Raw genomic sequence first — 21,177 nt, forward strand, 5'->3', positions numbered from 1 at the left:
TAAATGAAACATATAAAAATGTTTATGCAGGTGAAATTAGAAAAGGTACCTAAATTCTTCATATTTTATTTTTCATTAAAACCTTACTTTCCAAAAACTTATAAATTGATTGATAATTTATTTTCTTATTTAACCCCAATCCTAAAGGATGAATTCTCGCAGTGTTAACTTGATCATTTTTAAATAAATTTCTTAATCTCGGATAAAGGAATGGAATATTTAAGTGCTCAGTGTGAACCCGCTTTTCGCTATAGACACCGAGATAGGACAACAACCCGCTCCCTGAAGAACCTTCTGGTTATATGTGTAGTCATACAACGAATGCCCATTATTGACCTGAGATGCCTTTACTGCAATTTATCGAGCTGCTTTCGATGTCTTGCATGTACGGTCCAGGTCTCAGCACCATACAACATTATGACATTAAGACAGCCCTGTAGATTACAACCTTTATGGCCAGATTATGGTTACAAAAAACCCTCTTCCGTAGTTTGTAGTAAGGTATAGTTACAGCCGATACGCAATTATTGAACTTAGTATCGATGTTACTCTTTTCACTGATGAAACTGCCAAGATAATTAAATTCCTGTACGTATTTGATCGGTGTTCCATCGATGAGCACGGGTTGCATTTGGTGTTCGTCTCAAGTGACATTACTTTGGTCTTCGTGTTATTTACTTTCATGCCGAGAGCATTATAAACCCAAGAAAAGGTGTTTACCGCTGTCTGGAGAGCTCGAGCAAAGTAGGCTAGGAAAATATAGTCATCCGCGCACTGAAGTAGTGAATTTATATTAAACAGATTATTTTGTGGCTGTATAATAACCGTGAAATTGTTTTGTACATATTCATATTATACTTATTACGTTATAAATAATTTATGTAAAATCATCAAAAAACTTAAAAAGATAGATTCAGAATAAATTAATCCTATAATTTAAATAACAAAACGGCGCAGGTGAAATCTTGTTTTTTTATATATTTAGATTAAGTAGGTACCTATTTTAGATGATAAATCAATGTTTTTTTTTCTTCATAGAATGTAAGTAGGCACCTAATTTAAGATTTAAATTGCATAATATTTTAAAGTGCAACATTATAATATTGTCAAACTACTGTCAAAATGCTAGAATTCATGACTAATTCGGTATTGGGAGGGTGCCCTAGTTCTGTATTTGTTGTGTTGTTTAGTTAGTTAGCTTAGTTTTAAGATAAAATGAACAATCGGAAGTGGTGTAATTGCAATAAATAGCTTTAAGGATTTTATTACCATACATTTTTTTATAAAGATGTCTACCAAATCACAGCTGAATAATGATTGGAATGGTTGGTTTGTCAACAATAATACCGTAATATATATTGAGATACTGCAAATTCTTATCTTTTGTCCTACTTTTATAAAATAAGACTCCTTAATAATTTGTAACACATTTGCATTCGCTCGTATATCCGTGTATTTAGGATTGTGATTTTATGTATCCGCAGATAGTCTCACCAATTTGCTTGGCAAGAACGTCAAGATATTCTTCAAGACCTTGGTACGCCTTGAAACCAGAGGGGAAAAATCTAAATCGGAGAATAGAGTTCTAGTGAGTAAATGTATATTAAACATTTTTAAATAATTTGCCTACCAATTTATGTTAGTTTTAAACGAATTTGTAAACATGGTATAACTATTTGGTTATAAATTTTATTTATTTATAATATCCTTTATTATTGACAACTTACTATCAATTTGACTATGCCTTCATTGGATGGGATGAGTAGGAGGCAGGAAAATAGGAGATGTCAGAATATTTCCATCCGCTATGGCGTGTTTATGGTGTAGCCAAAACAATACAATAAAAATGACAAGCGATAAGTGTTTATCTTGAGTGACAAAGGGAAAATTTGTGGCTTTACTAATTCCTTAAAATATTTTTTTGACAAATGCTAATTTGTCGCATGCAACCAAAGCGAGGCCACTAATTTTTAAGATTTATTTTGTTTAAAAAAAAAGCTTTTGATGTCAGAAAAAACGTAGAATTTTTTAGCAATTTATATTGTTATTTTTGTTATTGAAGTATTGATTTTTATTGTTTTTTTTTTTTACAGGTTTTTTGCTCCAGTCGGCTATTTGTTCTCACTGTAAAAGTTCCTGCCAGAGTATGTTTTTATCAAGCAAATTAGCAAGATATTATAATCGAATTGAACTTTTTGAATAAAATATGTTATTAAATTTTCAGGTTGAAGCCCATTATCACTATCTCGAAATAGAAGCCCTGGAAAGTCGCCAGCCGAACCATCTATGTTTCGTGTTTGATTCAGATACAAAGCCTCTTTCTCTTTTAATTGGTAAATATAATACTGAGCTACAACCACAGCATTAACCTGGCCCATTAGTTCTGATTTTTACTGTTTTCCATTTTTTTTATGAGAATAGCAAGTACAGTTCATTGGACAGATTTGCTCTATTAGAATGTTGGAAATGAGTCGCATGATCCTTAATGTATGTATGCAAAATATTTCATTACTTATATTGCTCCCTTTATAAATGAGTAGTCCACTTGGAAATCGCGTTATGTTAAAAAAAAGACGTTTTTTAGTCAATGGCGCCAATCGATAGATAATTAAAAATATTAACATCCATGTTTAATTTTTTATTTAAGTTTTACTTAGTAAATATGGATAGATTTTACCACAAAGTTACTGTCGAATCAATTAATGAAATCTATGTTTAACATAATCTGCCAAAACAAAGTTAGGAATAAAATGGAATATAAAAATCAATACTCTTGCAAGACTCTCTATGCCGATTGACAGTTCACTTTCGAAAATCTCTCAAAAAAACTCAAATCGATAAAAGATTTAATCTTCTACCGATTGCCGCCATTGGCTTAAAAACTGAAATTTTTAACATAATGTGGTTTGCAAGTGGACTACTCATATAAACTAGAATCATAAAATAATAATCTAGTCTAAAAACTTTTTAAATAATGTTATCCCTGTCATATTCAGTCCAAATTCTCTAAAAACTAAATCTTTATATTTACATGAAAACCATAATTATAAAAAAAGTGTCTTTACATCCTTCAACTGGCTACAGAAAACACGATACATATATTTATACTTTAGAATTCTCAATATTGCTATATTTGCATTTAAAGATTTTCTTCTGAATGGGAACGATATGCTGTTGGCATGCAGTTTCTGAAGTATTTTGCAATTAATATATATTTTTTAAGGTGATGAATCAGAAGGGGGCGCTCGAGTGGTGGGGGCTGTGTGTGCCCTGGCTGGAGCCTTGGCACGTCTTTGCCCAGGGGCAGCACTTGCCCATATCATTCCCAAGGTAAATTATTTTAAATAAATGTATTACACCCTCTACAAAAAAGTTTATGGTTAATTTTATTCAAAAATTCAAAATTATTTCGGTTTCTATTATATTTTCATGAATGTTATTGATACCTCCTTTATATCCTGTCTTCTATTAGGAAACATAGGTTATTTAAAATTATTAGCTCATTTTGCGAGACAATCTGCTAATGGAATATTGGCTAACTATTCAGTATACATAATTCAGGTCCACCTCCGTAGTGTAACGGTAATCACATTTCGTTACCACGCTGAAGGTCCCGGGTACGATCCCAGAGGGGTCAAAATAAATATAAGTGTTTTCTCACTCTAATATTTGTTTGACACTACCCTGGACTGATACCTGAAGCGCAAGATTGATCGCCTTGCTTTTATGTAATTAATGATCAAGATAACACTGTGTTAATATGATGACGTAAGGGTTAGAAGCAGAAAAGTGCATATTGCAATTCTATTTATTTTTTTCATTTGTAGATTATTAATGTATATATAAATACTTTAAACAAATAACTTTAAGGGCAAATTACTATGTTCAGATAATTTTATCAGAATTTGGGAGGAGAATCAACTCAGATTCAAAAAGCTAAATAAAATTGTGTACTTCTGTTTATGGTCTAAAATGATAGTTGAATGATTCCTTGAATGTAATTCCTGTGAAAAAATATTAACTGGAGCACTGAAATTTGTTCACATTTAAAAATAATGTATTTCATTGGAATGTCAAAGGAATAAATATTTCATACAGTATACATTTTTTACCTTCTAATTTATTCGTAGGAGTTTAGATACCAAGATTCCACTATGATTCACAATTTTTAGATGCTATTCAAGTTGTTCATTGTTTATTTTCCTTCCTGCAAAAAAGTAATACGAAAACCAGCTGTTTATTATGATGCAAATATTAATAGTGTGGTCTCAAGCATTTGAATAAACCTTGTGGTTTTATCAGAGGAGGGGAAGTCGAGGGGAAAGTGTGGTTTAGTATGGAATTAATTTGTCATCGATAACCAGTATACATACTAAGTAGTTGACAATCATTGTTAGAAAATTTAATGACATCACTATGTGACAAAATTTGTGTTTGTTTTGTCTTTTATTCAGTGCCTCCTAGATAGTTAAAAGAGTTGTGCAGTGCTGCAAAATAAATTTAGCATTTTTGTGTAAAATCTGTTACGATGGAAAAAGTCAAAACATGTTTACCAACATTTACAAAATATCTTGCTCATAATTTGGTATATTCAGTGTTTTTGATACTTTGTCAATATATTTTATTCCAAAAATACTACTTATTTATTTAACACTGCATTTTTATTTAATATATTAAAATATTAAACTACTACCTAACTATTCACTTTTTACTTTAGGTGTAAATTTCAACATCCTTATTCATTCTGAAAATAATTTTTAGAAATTTGCATTATGAAGTGTCGTAGGTATTGTACCTCTTGAAATGTGAAATACCTTTAAATTATTTTTATTTTTGAACAAAAAAGCAAACATCATTTTAATAAAAAGAGGACTGTAGCATTATGTGGTTTTATAACATAAATTTATGTTTTATTCATATTTATAATACCAAATTTAATATTCCGATATCTAACCCATGGTTTAATCACAAAATTGGTGTGTTTGCAAAATATTTAAAAATGATATATCCATAATGACTGATGTGATGTTGGCAAACTGATAATTTGGTTTTGATATAGAAGGCACTAATTTTAACGGTGAAACATATGTTATAACGTATACCTTCTATAAAAATTCAGTTGAGGTGTAAAGTGGCTTCTCGAACATACATTATCAATTTATTACATAACAACAGAATAAAATTGAATGGTATACCTCACACACTTAATTTAAACCCGTTGTAATAATATTTATTGTATTTTTCCATAAATAAAATTACAACTAATTGCTACACTTCCACTTTATTAAATTTACTTTAAGGGGATCAAAACGCAGTACATAATTACATTGATATTTTGGTCCTAATTTCTCTTCTTATGGACAATATATTTATTTATAAAATTAGATTTTTAATCATACTACTATTAGAAAAACAACATTTTCACTTTTAAATTTCCACACACTGTAAATACTAATAACTAAATACTTACTAATGATTGGTTTTCAAAAGTAGTATTTAATGGACGACATAGTTGATTCACATCAATCTTATTTTATAAATATATTATTTCTTAGTAAAGAGTTTATGATAAAATAAATGTTAATGTAAACACTATGTTTCAATGCCCCTTAAATAAATGTTTACCAATGATTATTATCAGTTTTGTGGTTTTGATAACAGAGCCTATTCAAAATTCATAAAACTTTAATACTTGTCGTTGTTGATGCGTCACTCCTGCTTGATTTGTGAAATGGGATTGGTGTGTTATTAATATAATTTGTCCTTTTAGCATAGTGGCTAAAAATAAACTAGTTTTTTGTGAATTTTCATTTTAATTATGTTTGCAGATATCTGTCCCGGGAGCTTTGGAGGCGGGTGGTACGGGGGCCACGGTAGGAGGTCCTTGTGGGGGTTTCTCCGCTCAATATGCTGCTGCTTGTGATTTACTACAAGTTCCCTTCAGGTATGACACTAGATGTGTTTGATTTTAACAAATAATAAATTGAAATAGGTAAATATGTAATATGGCGAAATGTGTGGGCGTTGGCAAAGTAAAAGTGTATCTTTGCTTAGTTGGGGTAAATATATACATCATCATCATCATCTTCTAAAGGCAGCGCCTTGTAGTGTCAGCCACTTGTCTCTGTCAGTCGCCATCCTCTTGAGCTGCGAATAGGAGGAGACGTCCATGAGCCGCTTCAAATCCTGGAAGTATGAAGTTCTTGGGCGGCCTCTTGTTCGTTTTCCCAAGATTCTTCCTTCGAAGATGTTGCTAAGAAAGGTGCTATTTCTAATTGAGTGCCCTATTAGCTTGGCCTTCCTCTTCAAAATATGATTTAAAAGCTCTCTTCTTTCTTTTACGTCCTGCAACACCTTTTCGTTGGACTTCCTTACAACCCATGATGTCTTGGTCATCTTCCTCCAAACCCACATCTCAAATGCTTCAAGCCGGTCTTTTTCGTACTTTTGGATGGTCCAGGTTTCACACCCATACAACAAAACACTCCAAACAAAAGCCTTTATGAATCCTTTTCTTACTTCAATTTTTAAATGTTTGTTTGATAGGAGGCTGTACTTTTTCATAAAAGTTTGCTTGGCTAGCGTTATCCTCTTTTTTATGTCTAGGGTACATTTATTGTTATATGTTAGCGTGCTACCCAGATAACAGAATTGATCCAACTGTTGAATTACTCTATTTCCGAGAAGTATTGTTGGATGGAGGTCAGATTGCTCTTTTTCAACGATCATTGATTTTGTTTTGGCGGCATTAATTTTCAAATGGAACTTATCCAGAGCATTAGAGAGAGTGTTTAACATGTGGTTCATGTCACTCTCGTCCTCTGCTATCAGGGCGATGTCATCAGCGAATCTTATACAATGTATTTGTTGACCGTTTATTTTTACTCCATTTGTTTTTTCCTTCAACTCTTCAATGGCCTGCTCTATGAACAAATTGAATAGATAGGGTGACAGCGGACAACCCTGTCTCACACCTTTTCTTATCTTGGCTTCTTTTGAGGAACCATTAATATCTATGAGAGTGGATTGGTCCTTGTACAATTTGAGGATGATTCTTCTGTCCTTCCAATCAATTCCTCTTTTCTTCATGACTTTAAACAAGAGGTACCAATCCACTCTATCAAAAGCCTTCTCTAAGTCTATAAAGGTCGTGTATGTTATAAGATTCACATCCAGTCGTCTTTCCAGTATCTGTCTCAGTGCCAAAATTGCCTCTCGTGTTCCCACTCCACTTCTAAAACCAAACTGATCCTCTCCAAGCTGTTCCTCCACTTTCTTTTTCAACCTGCCCTTTATAGTGTTCAGGAGCACTTTGGATGCGTGGGATAGAAGTGTTATGGTTCTATAGTTGTTGCAGTCTGCTGCATTTCCCTTTTTAGGTATTGTTATAGACTTACTCTTTACGAAGTCGTTGGGCAATTTTCCCTTTTCGTAGCACTCACTTATGATGTTATATAGTGCTGTCTTCGTCCGTTCGTCTACATTCTTTAAAACCTCAGCAGGTATATCATCTATCCCAGTTGCTTTTCTATCCGTTAAGGCCTTCACTGCAAAATCGAATTCAGCCCTTGTCAAGGGTGGTCCTTTGCAATCGGGATCTACTTCTTCTTCTGGTTCCAAATAAATCCTTTCGTCTTCGATATCATTTCCACAGTACAGATCTTCTAGATATTCCTTCCATCGCTCAGCTACCTTTTCATTTTCAAATAATAGGTTTCCGTTTTTGTCTTTAACAATATTGCTCTTTGTTTTAGGTGTATATTCTAGGCTTTTAACTCTGTTATATGCTTTATCGATATTATTTTTGTGTAATAGGCTTTCGATTTCTTTACAGTTTTCACGTAACCATTCATTTTTTGCATTGCGACATTGGTCTGTAATTTGATTTTTGATCCGTTTGTATTTGACATAATCTTTACTCCTTAGTTTGTTTCTCTCCTTGATTAATTCTAGTATTTGTTGATTCATCCATGGTTTCCTGGGTTCTAGGACGTTTTTCCCAATACTTTCGTCACATGCTGCATTGATGTTTTTTTTCATTGTCTCCCAAGAAGTTGGTTCTGTCTCATTATTAATCTTTACTAGAGTTGATTGGAAGTCTTTTACTAATTTTATATCTTTTAATTTTTCCAAACACCAGTGCTTTTTCTTGGCCATGATTATTTTCTTAAATCTAATATTGCATACCGCTTTGACTAGAGTGTGATCACTATCTATTTGATTTCCAGGGTATGAGTGACTAGATTGTATTTGATTTCTATATTTTTTCTTTACTAGAATGTAATCAATTTGATATCTCCTCGTGTCTCCGGGGGCCTTCCACGTGTACCTCCTTCTCTCGGGGACTTCGTACATTGTGTTGGTGACGATCATCTCAGACTGCTTGCAAAATTCTATCATTTTTTCTCCTCTTTCATTCATATTTCCTAAACCAAACTTTCCGATACATTCTTGATCAGTTGTTTGACTTCCGACTGAGGCGTTGAAGTCTCCCATAATAATCACATTTGATTTGTTTTCGGTAAGTCTCAGCAGCTCCTCAAGTTGTTCGTACATGGTGTCAATTTCTTCTTCGTTGCAGCTTGATGTTGGAAAATACACTTGTATGACGTACATGTCTGTGGGCTGGGCTTGTAGCTTTATCATAATGATTCTTTCATTTACGTGAAAAGTGTTAAGGACGCTGTTCTTCCATCCACCTTTCAAAATGATTGCTACACCTTTGCTGCCTCTTTTTTCACATCCACTATGAATTATTCTCAAGTCGTCTTTGACATAATCGCCATTTCCCGCCCATCTTGTTTCAGAGATACCTAGGATATCTAATTTTGCTTGTGTCATTTGTTGTGAGATTTCTTCGATTTTGCTCGGTTGTAGCATGGTTCTAACATTCCAAGTACCAATGTTGAATTTGTTGTCACAAGGGTTTCGCTGGTTGACGACCTGAGAAGCCTTGTTCCTTCTCCTGCCGGATCTTGGGGTCCGAGGTCCATGATCAGTAAGTCTTAAGTTGTTGATCGACATTTATGGCTAACCAGGGTTAGGGAATCCTGAGGATCTTTAATGCAGTGGTATCCCTCTGGCCTTCTGCATCCTCAAGCCGTTGACCACACTGTTTGGTTCATCCGCCCTTTCAAGGCAGTTTCCCACCTTGGGGACAAGAGATTGCCCCACTCTACTTGGCTCATCCGCCCCAAAGGCCGTTGGCTTTGTAGAGGTGCCTCCTTATTCCGGGAGACTCTCGGTCGTCAGAGCCTCGTCAGCGTAGCAGGGTGCACCACATGCAGGTGAGGTTGACATTTGAGTAGAGAGGTTATATATTCACTTCATACTCCAAGCACCCCAATATATACATATAGAAGGGGAATAGTAAGTTGTATAGGAGAGTGAAAGCAAAATAGCTGCAATAGCTAAGGCACTCGGGTTTGCCTACCTGTATTTATGTAAGCTACCATTGAGGTGTACAAATCCCTTAAAGTTAGCCACGTTTTTCTTAAATTTAGTTTAAATATGTTTTTTAAAAGATTATATTATTTCTGATATTATACATATTCACATGAAGTTTATATATATTGTATGGTTTTGAAACATTATTTTTAATTAACGCAATTAGGACTGGAAAGGTTCTACCTATTTAGTCGATTGATGCTTAAGGACGGGAAGGGTATTTTTATCTTCTGCGTCATTTGTCAAAAAATAAGGAATTCTTCTTCTTCTTCTTATTATTATAGGCCTTGCGGCCTGTTTTTAAGAGGGATTAGCCTCCTGCGACGTCAATTCCCAGCTATCGGCCCAGCTAAGAAGGAATTGTTTAATGTTTTTAAATTAATATTATGTACCAATCTCTTTGGTAAAGTCTTAACTATGTGTTCACAATTATCAAATCCCGTCGCCAGTGGTCTGCAGGCGTAAACACCCGTCCGAAATGTGTTAAAATGATTTTAAAAGTTTTTTATTGTTTTTGTTCTTCAGGGAAGACGTGGCTTGGGACATCGATACAATGTACCACACACACAATCAGCGAGTACTGATGCTTAGAGACTTTGAACATCTAGACCCAAAGTAAGTTTATATAATATGTAATAGTTTTTTTAAAATGTATTGCTCCGATGAAATGTGTAAAGGAATTGTTTTTAAATTCAAGTATACTTGAAGTCATTATCATATTCATTATTTAGAATGAAGTGCAAATAGTACTCTACTTAGTGTAACACAGAAAATGACATCAATAAATTGTTTGATTTTTTATATTTAGTCATCTTGCAATCCCTGAGTAAAAATTGTTCAAGAATTGAATAAATAAAACTCTCCTTTTGATGTAGAAATCATTAGTTTTGAATAGTTATTAATCAATTTTTTCTTAGACTTTAGTATTACTTATAGCCAGAAAAATAAAACACTTATATACATTATAGTCACATTCAGACATTGTTACTATGGTAAATATCAAAATATATTATCATTATTTTTAATATTTAAAACACGGTTCGACATTTAAACTAAATATTAGTTGTCGTAGTATATTTTTACCCGTTCGGTCGATTGATGCTTAAGGACAGGAAGGGTCTTTTTACCTTCTGCACTGGCCTCATTTCAAAGGCAAAAAAGAAGGAATTATCCATTGTTTTCACATGAATATGATATACCAAACTCCTTGTTAAGGTCTTAACTATATGTTCTTAACTATAATTATCAAATCCCGTCGCTAGCGATCTGCAGACGTAAAAAAACCCATCTGAAATGTATTCATATACATCAGTGCAAAATGTCACTAATATACTGGCAGAATATATGCAAAGTATTACACACAAGCACTGTGCTAAAGGAATCTACAATTAGTTTATAAATCATTTGTCTTCATTTTAACTTGGCCCTTTGAAAGTTTCATTACGACAACGTTTTCAGAGAAATAAGCGCCCTGGTATGCGCCCTCCAATACAACCGCTGGTTCCGCGGAGTGTGCGGCCCCGGGGAGGGGGGCGGGGGAGGTGCGGCGCTGAGCGGGGCCCTGCGCCGGGGGGCGCTTAAGGAGCTGCACTGGCCGCGGGCAGGACTGCGCCACGACGGAGCTGCCCGACTAGCCCCCAGCATTTCTGCAGCCGCCTCTCTGCATACTCTAGATCTTACCGATAACCCTATAGAAGATAAAGGTAACTCATTCTTGATGTACTCATTGTTTCTCTTAGACTTTCAAAAACTGTTTACTTTGCTTATAATTATAACTTTAACTTTGTACCCCCGGTTGGCTTACAGTCTGTGACACCTTCGATAATATCAACTTTGCATTCAGTATTTAGTTGTGATGAACCAGTATTTCAGATTTAAACCGCATTTTGTTGGTTGAAACATAACTTATTCTTCATATTATTGACTGTGGAAATGATTTTGTACAGTAAAGTGATTGAATTGGTAATTTTAACCTCTACAATTGCATTAATACATTTAATGAAACGTTTTTTATATCAACAGTTTTCGAATTTCACCTTTTTTTCACTAATTTGTCCTTTTTTATTTTCAGGGGCAATAAGCATAATCAATGCACTAGCTAGTAATGAAGCAGGATTAAGGCACCTGTGCTTTGCTCACTGTAACATAACAGGGAAGGCAGCCAATAGTCTGGGAGTGATGCTATGTGATAACACCAACAACCTAGAGACACTCACCCACCTCGACCTTTCCAATAATAATCTTAAAGATGACATACATGTGAGTTCATCTGTTTTACATAAAATATACAAGTAATATTGTTGGTTTAAAGGTAAAACTCATCATTTACACAGCAGTGGCTCATATATCGCTTTACTTTTTAAAGAAATTGTGTTTTATCCATTTTTTGTTTGTTTTAGATTTTACAAATAAATTTTGTAAAGTTTTTTACAGAGATAATGTTTGAGCCACAACACACCAAATAGTAACTTTAAAAGGGTGCAATTCATATTATTAGAGGATATACATATTTGTACAGAAACAAAAACAAAAAAAGGTTAAAAATGTTATTATTTAAAAAAAAAAAAGTGCGGTTCCGGTATCATTCTATACATGGGTTTTACTTTTAAACCGACTTTATCTACTATGTATTATATTTAAAAGACATTTGTCACATTTGATATGATTTATAATTGTTTATTTTGTTTGCAGGATTTGTGTAGTTTTCTCGCTCAACCCAATGTGTTAACTCATCTCAATTTATCAAACACTGAAATCACCCTGGAAAACGTAAGTTATTGTAATTTATACATATATTTATTTTAGATTTTTACAGCGATCCGGATGTTGTTGGTGTTTTTTAGGTACTTTCACAGCAAAAAAACTGAAACACCTAGAAAAATCAGTGGTGGCACAGTTTTGTATTAATACAATTCAAATTCAAACCCTTATCTGCACCCCAATGGTGCATAGGGCACTGCATTATATAAACACAGTGTTATCTTGATCGTTAACACACGAAGGAAAGGTGATCAGCCCTCCGCTTCAGGTACCAGTCCAGGGTAATATTGAATAAATATTAGAGTGAAAAAATCACTTTTATTTATTTGACCCCCCCTGGGAATCGAACCCGGGACCTCCAGAACGGTAGCCGAGCGTGCTGACCATTACACTACGGAGGCGGATTGTATTAATACAATATATATATATATATATATATATATATATATATATATATATATATATATATATATATATATATATATATATTTTTATTACATAATTTTATCAAAAAAATCTCAGTGCAACATTTTGCAACATTTTGCATTATATCCATGTGAACTTTTTTTACTTATTTTAAAATTACTCTAGTCTATTTTTTTAATTCATAAAAAAATTAAAATAATTGGAATGGAATATAATTAAAATGGATAACTCAGTTTTTATCCGCTGGTTAATTTTATTAACAATGTACATTCCGTTTGTGTCATATTTAACACTGAATCACAATGGATTCAAACTCCACATCAATAATGACTGACATCATTTCCCATTTTTCATCTTCAAAATATATTGTGTTGTATGTATTTTCATAAAAAAATTCACGTCTACTGAGATACGAATATTGAATGTCCAAATTAAAAAGTTTATAAAAATATTACTTACCTTTAAAAACATATATCAATATGGATTGTCAAAGAAGAGTGTTTTGAAAATTATTGTATATTTTATCTTGTCAGGTTTTTGGAGCTCTTCTTAGAGGGTGCGGTGCAAAGCTTCGCTGGCTGTCTCTGTCCAACAATCCCTGGAGTAATCGGAGGGGAGCGAGAGACCCTCCCCCCTCCTTGCGCCAGTTCTTCACGGCTTGTCTGGCATTAGACCATTTAGATCTATCTTACTGCCGACTTCCACAAGATGCACTCAAGTAAGATCCAATTTGGCTAATTTGGCTTATTATGTGACTTTATTGTAGCTAACTTTATATATCGTAGTCGTACAGGTGAAAGTGACCAACTACCAAAACGTAAAATGTTCAGGAGGGACATTTAAGTCACTTTTGCTTGGCAAGAAGATAAACACCAATGCAGTTAGTCATTTTTAACAAGTCAATATATTATACTTCCAAGCTTAAGATCCTTTGGGATTTTTTCAGGGCAATATTAAGCTAGTAAGATATCAAATAGTCAGTGATCACTTTTTTGTAAAAAATGCACTTGGTCACTTTCTCCTGTATGACTACGATATGTAAATACATATCTCTCACTGGTATCCAGAGATTTCATTTTCGGTTTGAGCTAAGTTTGTTTGCAATAACAAGGCAGATTTATAGAAAAATTATACAATGCAAGGGTAAAAATGACACTTCTTTATTTAAATCAAACCTTGAGAGGATTTAATTTTATGCACCAAACTAATGAATGGTGTTTTTATAAACTACAAAACGTGAAACTCAGAGGCAATCAATAATGTTTTACATGTGTAGGATAGTTCTCAACATCAATTCAATTAATTTAAAAGAAAGAAAATAAAATAGTCATAAATTAAAATTTTAAATCTTGTTATTAGTTTTCACGTCTGTTTATTTCCAAGTGCTGTTTTATGATATCACATAACGTTTTGAATTTTGAGATATTTCCTACTCTTCCATATTGATTTATATGTCACAATCGACTCCATACAGGAACGTTTTGCTGGGACTGGCGTGCAATGAAGCAGCTGTGAATCTAAGGTTGTTCCTTCGCGGTGCCCTGGCCACCGGGGGGCCCCTGGTACTGGAGGCCTGCCTGCCGGGAGTGCGCTGTCTCACACACCTCGATCTCTCCGATAACTGTGAGTGAAAATATCTACCAAGAAGTTATACATCTCCATTTTATCATAATTGCAATAAAAAAACATTTATCACTCTACCGTACCTGAAATAGTGAAATGTTTATACAAATTGAAATATAGTATTGTGTTCCTGAGTATACTGTAAAAACTTACAAAACCAAACAAAATTCAAATCAGCTACCATTACTGTTCTTAATCATTTCTGAATCATGGATTTAATTTTAGAAAAATATGGTAAACTTTAAACTTGAATTGAATATATGCAATATTTTAATACAATTCAAGAAGCAAATTAACACAACTCGTTGAGTTTTTGAATGAGCTTATGTTATAATGACATGTTTTGACTTTCACTTTTTACAGTGCGCTTACAATATATATTATTATTAAAATACAATTAGTTAATTTTACTTTCTCCCGAGGATTTTAAATACAGTTTATTTTAAAAAATGAGTCAAAGTTGCAATAAAATAATTAAAATAAGTAGGTCATAAAAATGTCAACAATTTTTTCTCTCAGGTATCGAAGGTGAACTGGCGGGTGTCATGTCAGCAGCAGGGCGTAGTAAGTCTCTCCGCGGGCTGGTGGTAGCGCGCATGCAAGGCCGTCGCCAAGTTGCTGCTCCTATTGTTCAGGTTTGCCCTTTTTGCGATATGTGTTTAGAAATGCTTTTATGCATGTTAGAAATGTGACTTTATAATAGTTTTATAAATTTTCCTTTAATTATTTAACTCGGATTTTTTTATTTATTGAAAAACTGATATGCGGTGCAAACCTTATGTTTGAGAACATTCAATTCAATATATTTTTTAAAATTTCATAAACTGATTCGGCAGTCACTTTGTGGTAAAATCTATCCATTTTTAATTTAATTTTTACTTGGTAAAATATACTCTGTTTGAGAAAGACGCAAAATGCATCAAAATACATGTCATTAAAGTCTTTAAGAAATAGTTGTAAAACCAAATAATTTTTTTTTTTTAAATATGAATTTTGTTAATTCGTAATTATTATTTCATCATTTGTAGGCACTTGTTGAAGTACTTCAGGACCACGAATCCGTGCTGACGTCATTAGACATAAGCGATTGCAAATTAAAGGTAATAAAATATTCATACTTGAATTAATTTTACATTGTTTTCAAAAACTGCATGGATATTTATATGACCTTAATTTTTTCTCAGAGCACCCTGCTTCCGCTGCTCGGAGCATTAGGAGCGGCACGCGGCTTATCCAGTCTGGACGTGGCAGGTAACGGAGTGGGCGATGCGGGGGCGAGGCTGCTGGCGAGGGCGCTCCGACTCAACACTTCCCTGAGACACCTCAGTCTGGATCGGAACCATCTCACACACAAAGGTAAGAAAACTCTTTGTATATTTGTTGTAACTGCAGACAGTTGGTAGAATTCCATATTGAATTGTTGGGTAATATATCCAAAATAAAACACGTACATTTATTTATGTATATGTTAATACGCGACGCGTTTCGTCTTCTTAGGACATTATCAAACACTATAATGTGTTTGATAATGTCCTAAGAAGACGAAACGCGTCACGTATTAACATATACATGAATAAATGTAGAATTCAATTCAACAAACCTTGTTTTATTTGGATATATTACCCAACAATTCAATATGGAATTCTAACAACTGTCTGCAGTTACAATAAATAAAAATAAAGCTGTATTTTCACCTGTTGAGAACATCTGTAGTTCTCGAAACTACGCGTTTACATTAATAAACTCTAATACAAGTGTTTTATTTTTATATTTAAATCGTCATGTTATTCTACAAAGTTAATGCCAAATCAATAAATTACATTATGAATTATTTTATAATTGAATTGCAGGAGTTGGAGAACTCACTCAAGCCTTGCAATACAACCGTTCCCTGCAAAAGGTTGGTTTCCCTGCGGCGGATGTACTGGGAGGAGGAAAGACTGCGTTAGAGAGAATCGAACCTCTCTGGAAACAGTTGGAGGAGCGATTGTTGCGAAATGCCTCCGCAGACCTCTTCTCACCAAGGTAACGCTTTCCTTATATAATAATCACAACTATTTAATCAATTTATATATGTATTTGCAAATCCTGGTAATATTTGATCAAAAATTCCAAACAAACAAGATATTAGGCCCTTCATCTAGGTAAAATCTACTTTTATTATTGGCTTTTCATACATGGGTCAGAGCGGTAGTAATTTACGAGAGAATAGGATCATTTTAATGAAATAGTGTAGGATACAGGTGGTGTTGACTGGCCTAATATATTTTTTTATGTAAATTTTATTACTAGATCAAATATTAACAGGATTTGTGAATATTGTTATTAATGTTCTCACATTGCTGCAGCAATAATAGTATAATATAATTTGCATAGCATTTTTTGTAGTACATAGTATAATTATGTGAAAATTTTCTGAGGTTTCTGATTTAAATAAAACATAATTATATATGTAATAATAATAGGTTACGGCGTGCATATTTGTTCAAATAAGCAACTTTCTCATTAGCACTGATTTCAACTCATTTGTATTGTTTTTTTACTAAAAATAATAATCTGTTCTCATGTAAATATAAATAATTCATTTTAACGTCATATTACATATTACGTCATGTCCAAACGGCCAGACTATGAAATGAATTACCTCTCCTTGTAAAAAATGCACCCTCTCTAATAACTTTTAAGAAATGTCTGAGACATTACTATCTATCATTACAATTCTAACTGTCTGTCAAACCTCATCCCTTAGTTTTTCCCTCTACCTCCTTTCCTAAACTCCCCTTTTTCTTTTGCCTTCGTTATTATCATCAATTTGTAATTGTTTTTTTTTTAATGTTCAAGTACTATCTACCCTCTTATTGCAAACAGCTATATAAGGTATCAAATGTTTTGACCAATATCACTAGTCTGCTTTTGGTTGGTTGGAAGATATTACTTTTTAGCAATAAACCCGCCAATGTTCTTATTTCTTTTCTGTACATGAAGCTTAATAAATAAAATATTATGTTTTCATTCCAGTGATACGATAGAAGATGCAGACGTCCCCCGATGTATATTACCCCCCTCACCCCTCCCCCGACTGCTGGACTCCGCCACGGACTTGTTACATTCCGGGATATCGCACCACTTACAGGTAAGACTCGTCGAAATTCAAAATATACCTGCATTGTTTATTATAAATCTGCAAAATTATTCTGGACTTCTTTACGTAACTCACTTTCACTTGAGCAAAATGTAACATTTTATTTTATGTATTGAATGTTAAATCAAACACTGATTTTTTTAAGTCTACTAAGTTGTATTTTATTGTTAAAAAACGCGTTAAAATCAATTTGTCACAACTGTTTTGCCTAGTTATGGCACTTTCAAACGGATGTGTAGATTAAATGAACTGACGGTCCTTAAGATGGAGACTGACCGGAGCATTTCGTTGTAACAAAACGTCGTAACATCGCTTGCGGCGAGCATCACCGAGCATCCGAAACTATGGATGGAGCGCTCGGCTCGGTGTACTGACTGCCTGAATGCTCGCATCGTAACGTGTTACGTTACGACGAAATGCTCCGGTCAGTCTCCACTTTTATATAGCTAGACAATTCTAGGTACTTAGGTAATAGTTTTAACATGTGCAGTACTAATTTACGAGAGACAACAACAGTTAATGGGGCATTTAGGTACGTATACTTATATTCATTTTCGGGGAAAGGAATAATTCATTGACATGGTATTGTGAGAACATTAATGTTTTTATAGCTTACGACAAATGTTGATAATATTATAATAGGTTAGTATTATTCGACTCCAATACATGACTTAAGTTTCAAGTTTTCAATGGGTAATGGGACATGGGAATGTAGATACATATACTTATATTTATTTTCTGGGAAAGGAAGAATCTATAGACATGGCAATTATGAAAGAATTAATGTTTTAAAACTAAAGACAATTGTTGGTAATATTATACATATGTAATAGGTTATTGTGATTTCACTCCAATACATGATTTAAGTATTATCAAGGATTTATATAAACATAAATGCACGTATTATCATGAACTATTTTTAAGAATTTATATATGTAGATATAAACGTAATTAAAAACTCTTTGTTTATCAATAATGCATCATGCAAGCGTTTACATAAAGAGAAATGATGTACAATAACAGTCTATTTAAATATGTTTAACAGTGTTATTATTTTATCGTATATCAAACCCTTATCCGCACCCCAGTGGTGCATAGGGCACTGCATTATATAAACACAGTGTTATCTTTATCGTTAACACACGAAGGAAAGGTCATCAGCCCTCCGCTTCAGGTACCAGTCCAGGGTAATATTGAATAAATATTAGAGTGAAAAAATCACTTATATTTGTTTGATCCCCCTAGGAACCCAGGACCTCCAGAACGGTAGCCGAGCGTGCTGACCATTACACTACGGAGGCGGACATGTTATTATTTATTTTTGACATGTTATTATTTTAGGCTTGCGCGGAAGCGGCTTCTGACCAGGCCATTGGTTCCGGGCTGAGAGGGTTGAGTTCCACTGCGCTGCGTAGGGTCGCTCCTTCCAGGACCCTTATACAGCGAGCACTTGCACATTCCTTGCAACCTATTGCTACTCATATTACGTAAGTAACTTGTAACTTGTGTACCTTTTTTCGTCAACCTATTCGACTTAAAACTTAAATTTAAAATGTGTATCTTTTATTTTACATCTGTATTAACACATTTCGGATGGGTATTTTTACGCCTGCGGACCGCTAGCGACGGGATTTGATAATTATGTACATATGGTACACCTTAGCAAAGAGATTGGTACATAATATGTAATCATATAAAAACATTGGATTCTTCCCTTTTTTCTGACTTTGAATTAAGGCCAGCGCAGAAAGTAAAAATACCCTTGCCATCCTTAAGCATCAATCGACCGAATGGGTAGAAATACCTTTCACCTACCCTACCCCCCACTTTAGCTTTGTGCGAACCATATTTTTTGAGGTTTTCCGATGCCTCTTTTATTCTCCCAAGGTCTCCATCTCAAAATTTTCTTGCAACATGTCCCGTGGCAAGTGTCAATGGGCGTGACATATCACTCACTCCTTTTAAGAACGTCATAAATCAAAAATCGTCAATTTTAAGTTGTGCATGTTTTCGGAATGTCCAGAAAATGTACTTTATCCCAGCAAAAGGGGCATGTTTTTAACTTAATATTTACCCGCTACAGGGCAGAATGTGTTGTTTTTGAATTTTGAAGAAAAGGTATTGTTTAATTATTTTTTAAATATACTAAATATTTTTCAAATGGAGAAAAAACCCTTTAGGTTTTACCTTAAAAAAGTCTGTTGCACAGAAAAAAGTTCAATAAGTGGCTTTATATTTATTTTTAATACATTGTGTTATATTTTTAAACTTTAAAAATGTTCTACTGAAAAATCAAGTTTTTTTTATTTATGACGTTCTTGAAAGGAGTGAGCGATATATTATCTTAATAGTTTGTATTTTACTTACATACATATATGTTATTGTAATTAACAACAGAGTTTTCTTAGAAGATAACTTTTTTTCTTCAGTGAAGCTTGTAATGCCGTGGTCCGTGGTGTGTATGAAGATGGAGACCTAGATGATGGAGGTCGTGAAGTGCTGAGAAGACCTCGCCCCGCTCCACCACCCCTGCCTGTACATTTGCATACAACGGTCTGTATACTAAACAAAATCTAATCAAATCTCAACATTTTGTTCTTTTAACCTTTAGCCGCCCAGTGGTCCTTTAGCCGGTTAACTGCCAAGAGCGTGTTAAGACGCATAATTTTCTGTGAACGGAGCGCCGCTCATTAAAAAATTACGTCTTAAGACGCGCCATTTTAAATAAGCTTTTAGTAAAGAAAATCAATTATTTAAAATGTACAAATATATTCAATGCATAGTGACATCTATTGAGAATATCTTTGCATACTTAGAATTGAAACAGAATTTGTTTACCACTTTAAACATAAATTAAAGAGAGCTTTGTCGTCGGAACAACTAATGACGCTCAGGGTTGTCCAATAATCCCCGAGTTGCCGTCACTGCCGAATCTGATGACAGTGATTTTAGTGTCGATTCTGATGATTTTTAAGTGTGTGTGTGTGTGTATACTTTTAATATTAAACTAACATAAACAATTACTTAGACAATTACTTATAATTAGTTTTCATATTTTCTATGACAAATTTTGTGACAACCGTGCACCATGAACAATTAATTTTATGATTATAGATAAATGACTGAACGACTGTCGCGCTCTTCATTTATTTGGCAAGTTTTATAAGTAAACGTTAATACACTTTTAATAACAATATATTTAGAAGGTTTTATTTTTGTCCTAAAATTCGCGGCGTGCTGGGTACCGCCATACATGTACCTCCCGGCAGTTAACCGGTTAAGGCAGTGTTCCGCAATTTTTTTCTGTTCAAGGTACACTTGTCAAATAGAGATATTTTAGAGGTACACCAAAGAAAAAAACAAAGTTTATTTAAAATTGTTGAAAATTTATTTATTATTGAAATATTAAATCAATATAATCTAAAAACATGTATAACATATCGCTCACTCCTTTCAAGGACGCCATAAACCAAAAAACTTGATTTTTCAGGAGAACGCTTTTAAAGTTTAAAAATATAACACAATGTATTCAAAAATATCAAGCCGCTTATTGAACTTTTTTCTGTGCAACAGATCTTTTTAGGTAAAACCTGTTTTTTCTCCATTTGAAAAATATTTAGGATATTTAAAAAAAAACAATTAAATAATACCTTTTCTTCAAAATGCATTTTCAAAAAACATTTTCTGCCCTGTAGCGGGTAAATATAAAGTTAAAAATATGACTCTTTTGCTGGGATATAGTACATTTTATGGGCATTCGGAAAACATGTACAACTAAA

At 33.7% G+C, this 21,177-nt stretch overlaps 1 protein-coding gene across 2 annotated transcripts in view; it reads left to right on the forward strand.

Moving 5' to 3' along the window:
- The first annotated feature begins 1,134 nt into the window (after positions 1-1,134).
- LRR (capping protein regulator and myosin 1 linker 1 leucine rich repeat protein) overlaps positions 1,135-21,177 on the forward strand; it is a 30,360-nt gene continuing 10,317 nt past the window's right edge. Inside the window, exons 1-19 of one of the 2 annotated variants that reach the window (XM_088277594.1) lie at positions 1,135-1,325; positions 1,485-1,588; positions 2,094-2,144; positions 2,225-2,333; positions 3,224-3,330; positions 5,829-5,944; positions 9,973-10,062; positions 10,906-11,150; positions 11,519-11,706; positions 12,139-12,216; positions 13,167-13,351; positions 14,108-14,256; positions 14,776-14,891; positions 15,285-15,356; positions 15,441-15,612; positions 16,107-16,281; positions 17,275-17,389; positions 18,740-18,885; positions 19,828-19,951. In XM_088277594.1, coding sequence (XP_088133720.1) covers positions 1,289-1,325; positions 1,485-1,588; positions 2,094-2,144; positions 2,225-2,333; positions 3,224-3,330; positions 5,829-5,944; positions 9,973-10,062; positions 10,906-11,150; positions 11,519-11,706; positions 12,139-12,216; positions 13,167-13,351; positions 14,108-14,256; positions 14,776-14,891; positions 15,285-15,356; positions 15,441-15,612; positions 16,107-16,281; positions 17,275-17,389; positions 18,740-18,885; positions 19,828-19,951 — 2,379 coding nt within the window. In that variant the 5' untranslated portion in view covers positions 1,135-1,288. Of the gene's footprint in view, positions 1,326-1,484; positions 1,589-2,093; positions 2,145-2,224; positions 2,334-3,223; positions 3,331-5,116; positions 5,190-5,828; positions 5,945-9,972; positions 10,063-10,905; positions 11,151-11,518; positions 11,707-12,138; positions 12,217-13,166; positions 13,352-14,107; positions 14,257-14,775; positions 14,892-15,284; positions 15,357-15,440; positions 15,613-16,106; positions 16,282-17,274; positions 17,390-18,739; positions 18,886-19,827; positions 19,952-21,177 lie in introns of those variants that run through there. The other variant, XM_088277595.1, reaches the window with a different exon arrangement.

This window comes from Brachycentrus maculatus, unplaced genomic scaffold, assembly GCF_059751285.1.
Source record: "Brachycentrus maculatus isolate JH-2025_06_01 unplaced genomic scaffold, ASM5975128v1 h1tg000047l, whole genome shotgun sequence".
In the NCBI taxonomy this organism is placed as follows: Eukaryota; Metazoa; Arthropoda; class Insecta; order Trichoptera; family Brachycentridae; genus Brachycentrus; species Brachycentrus maculatus.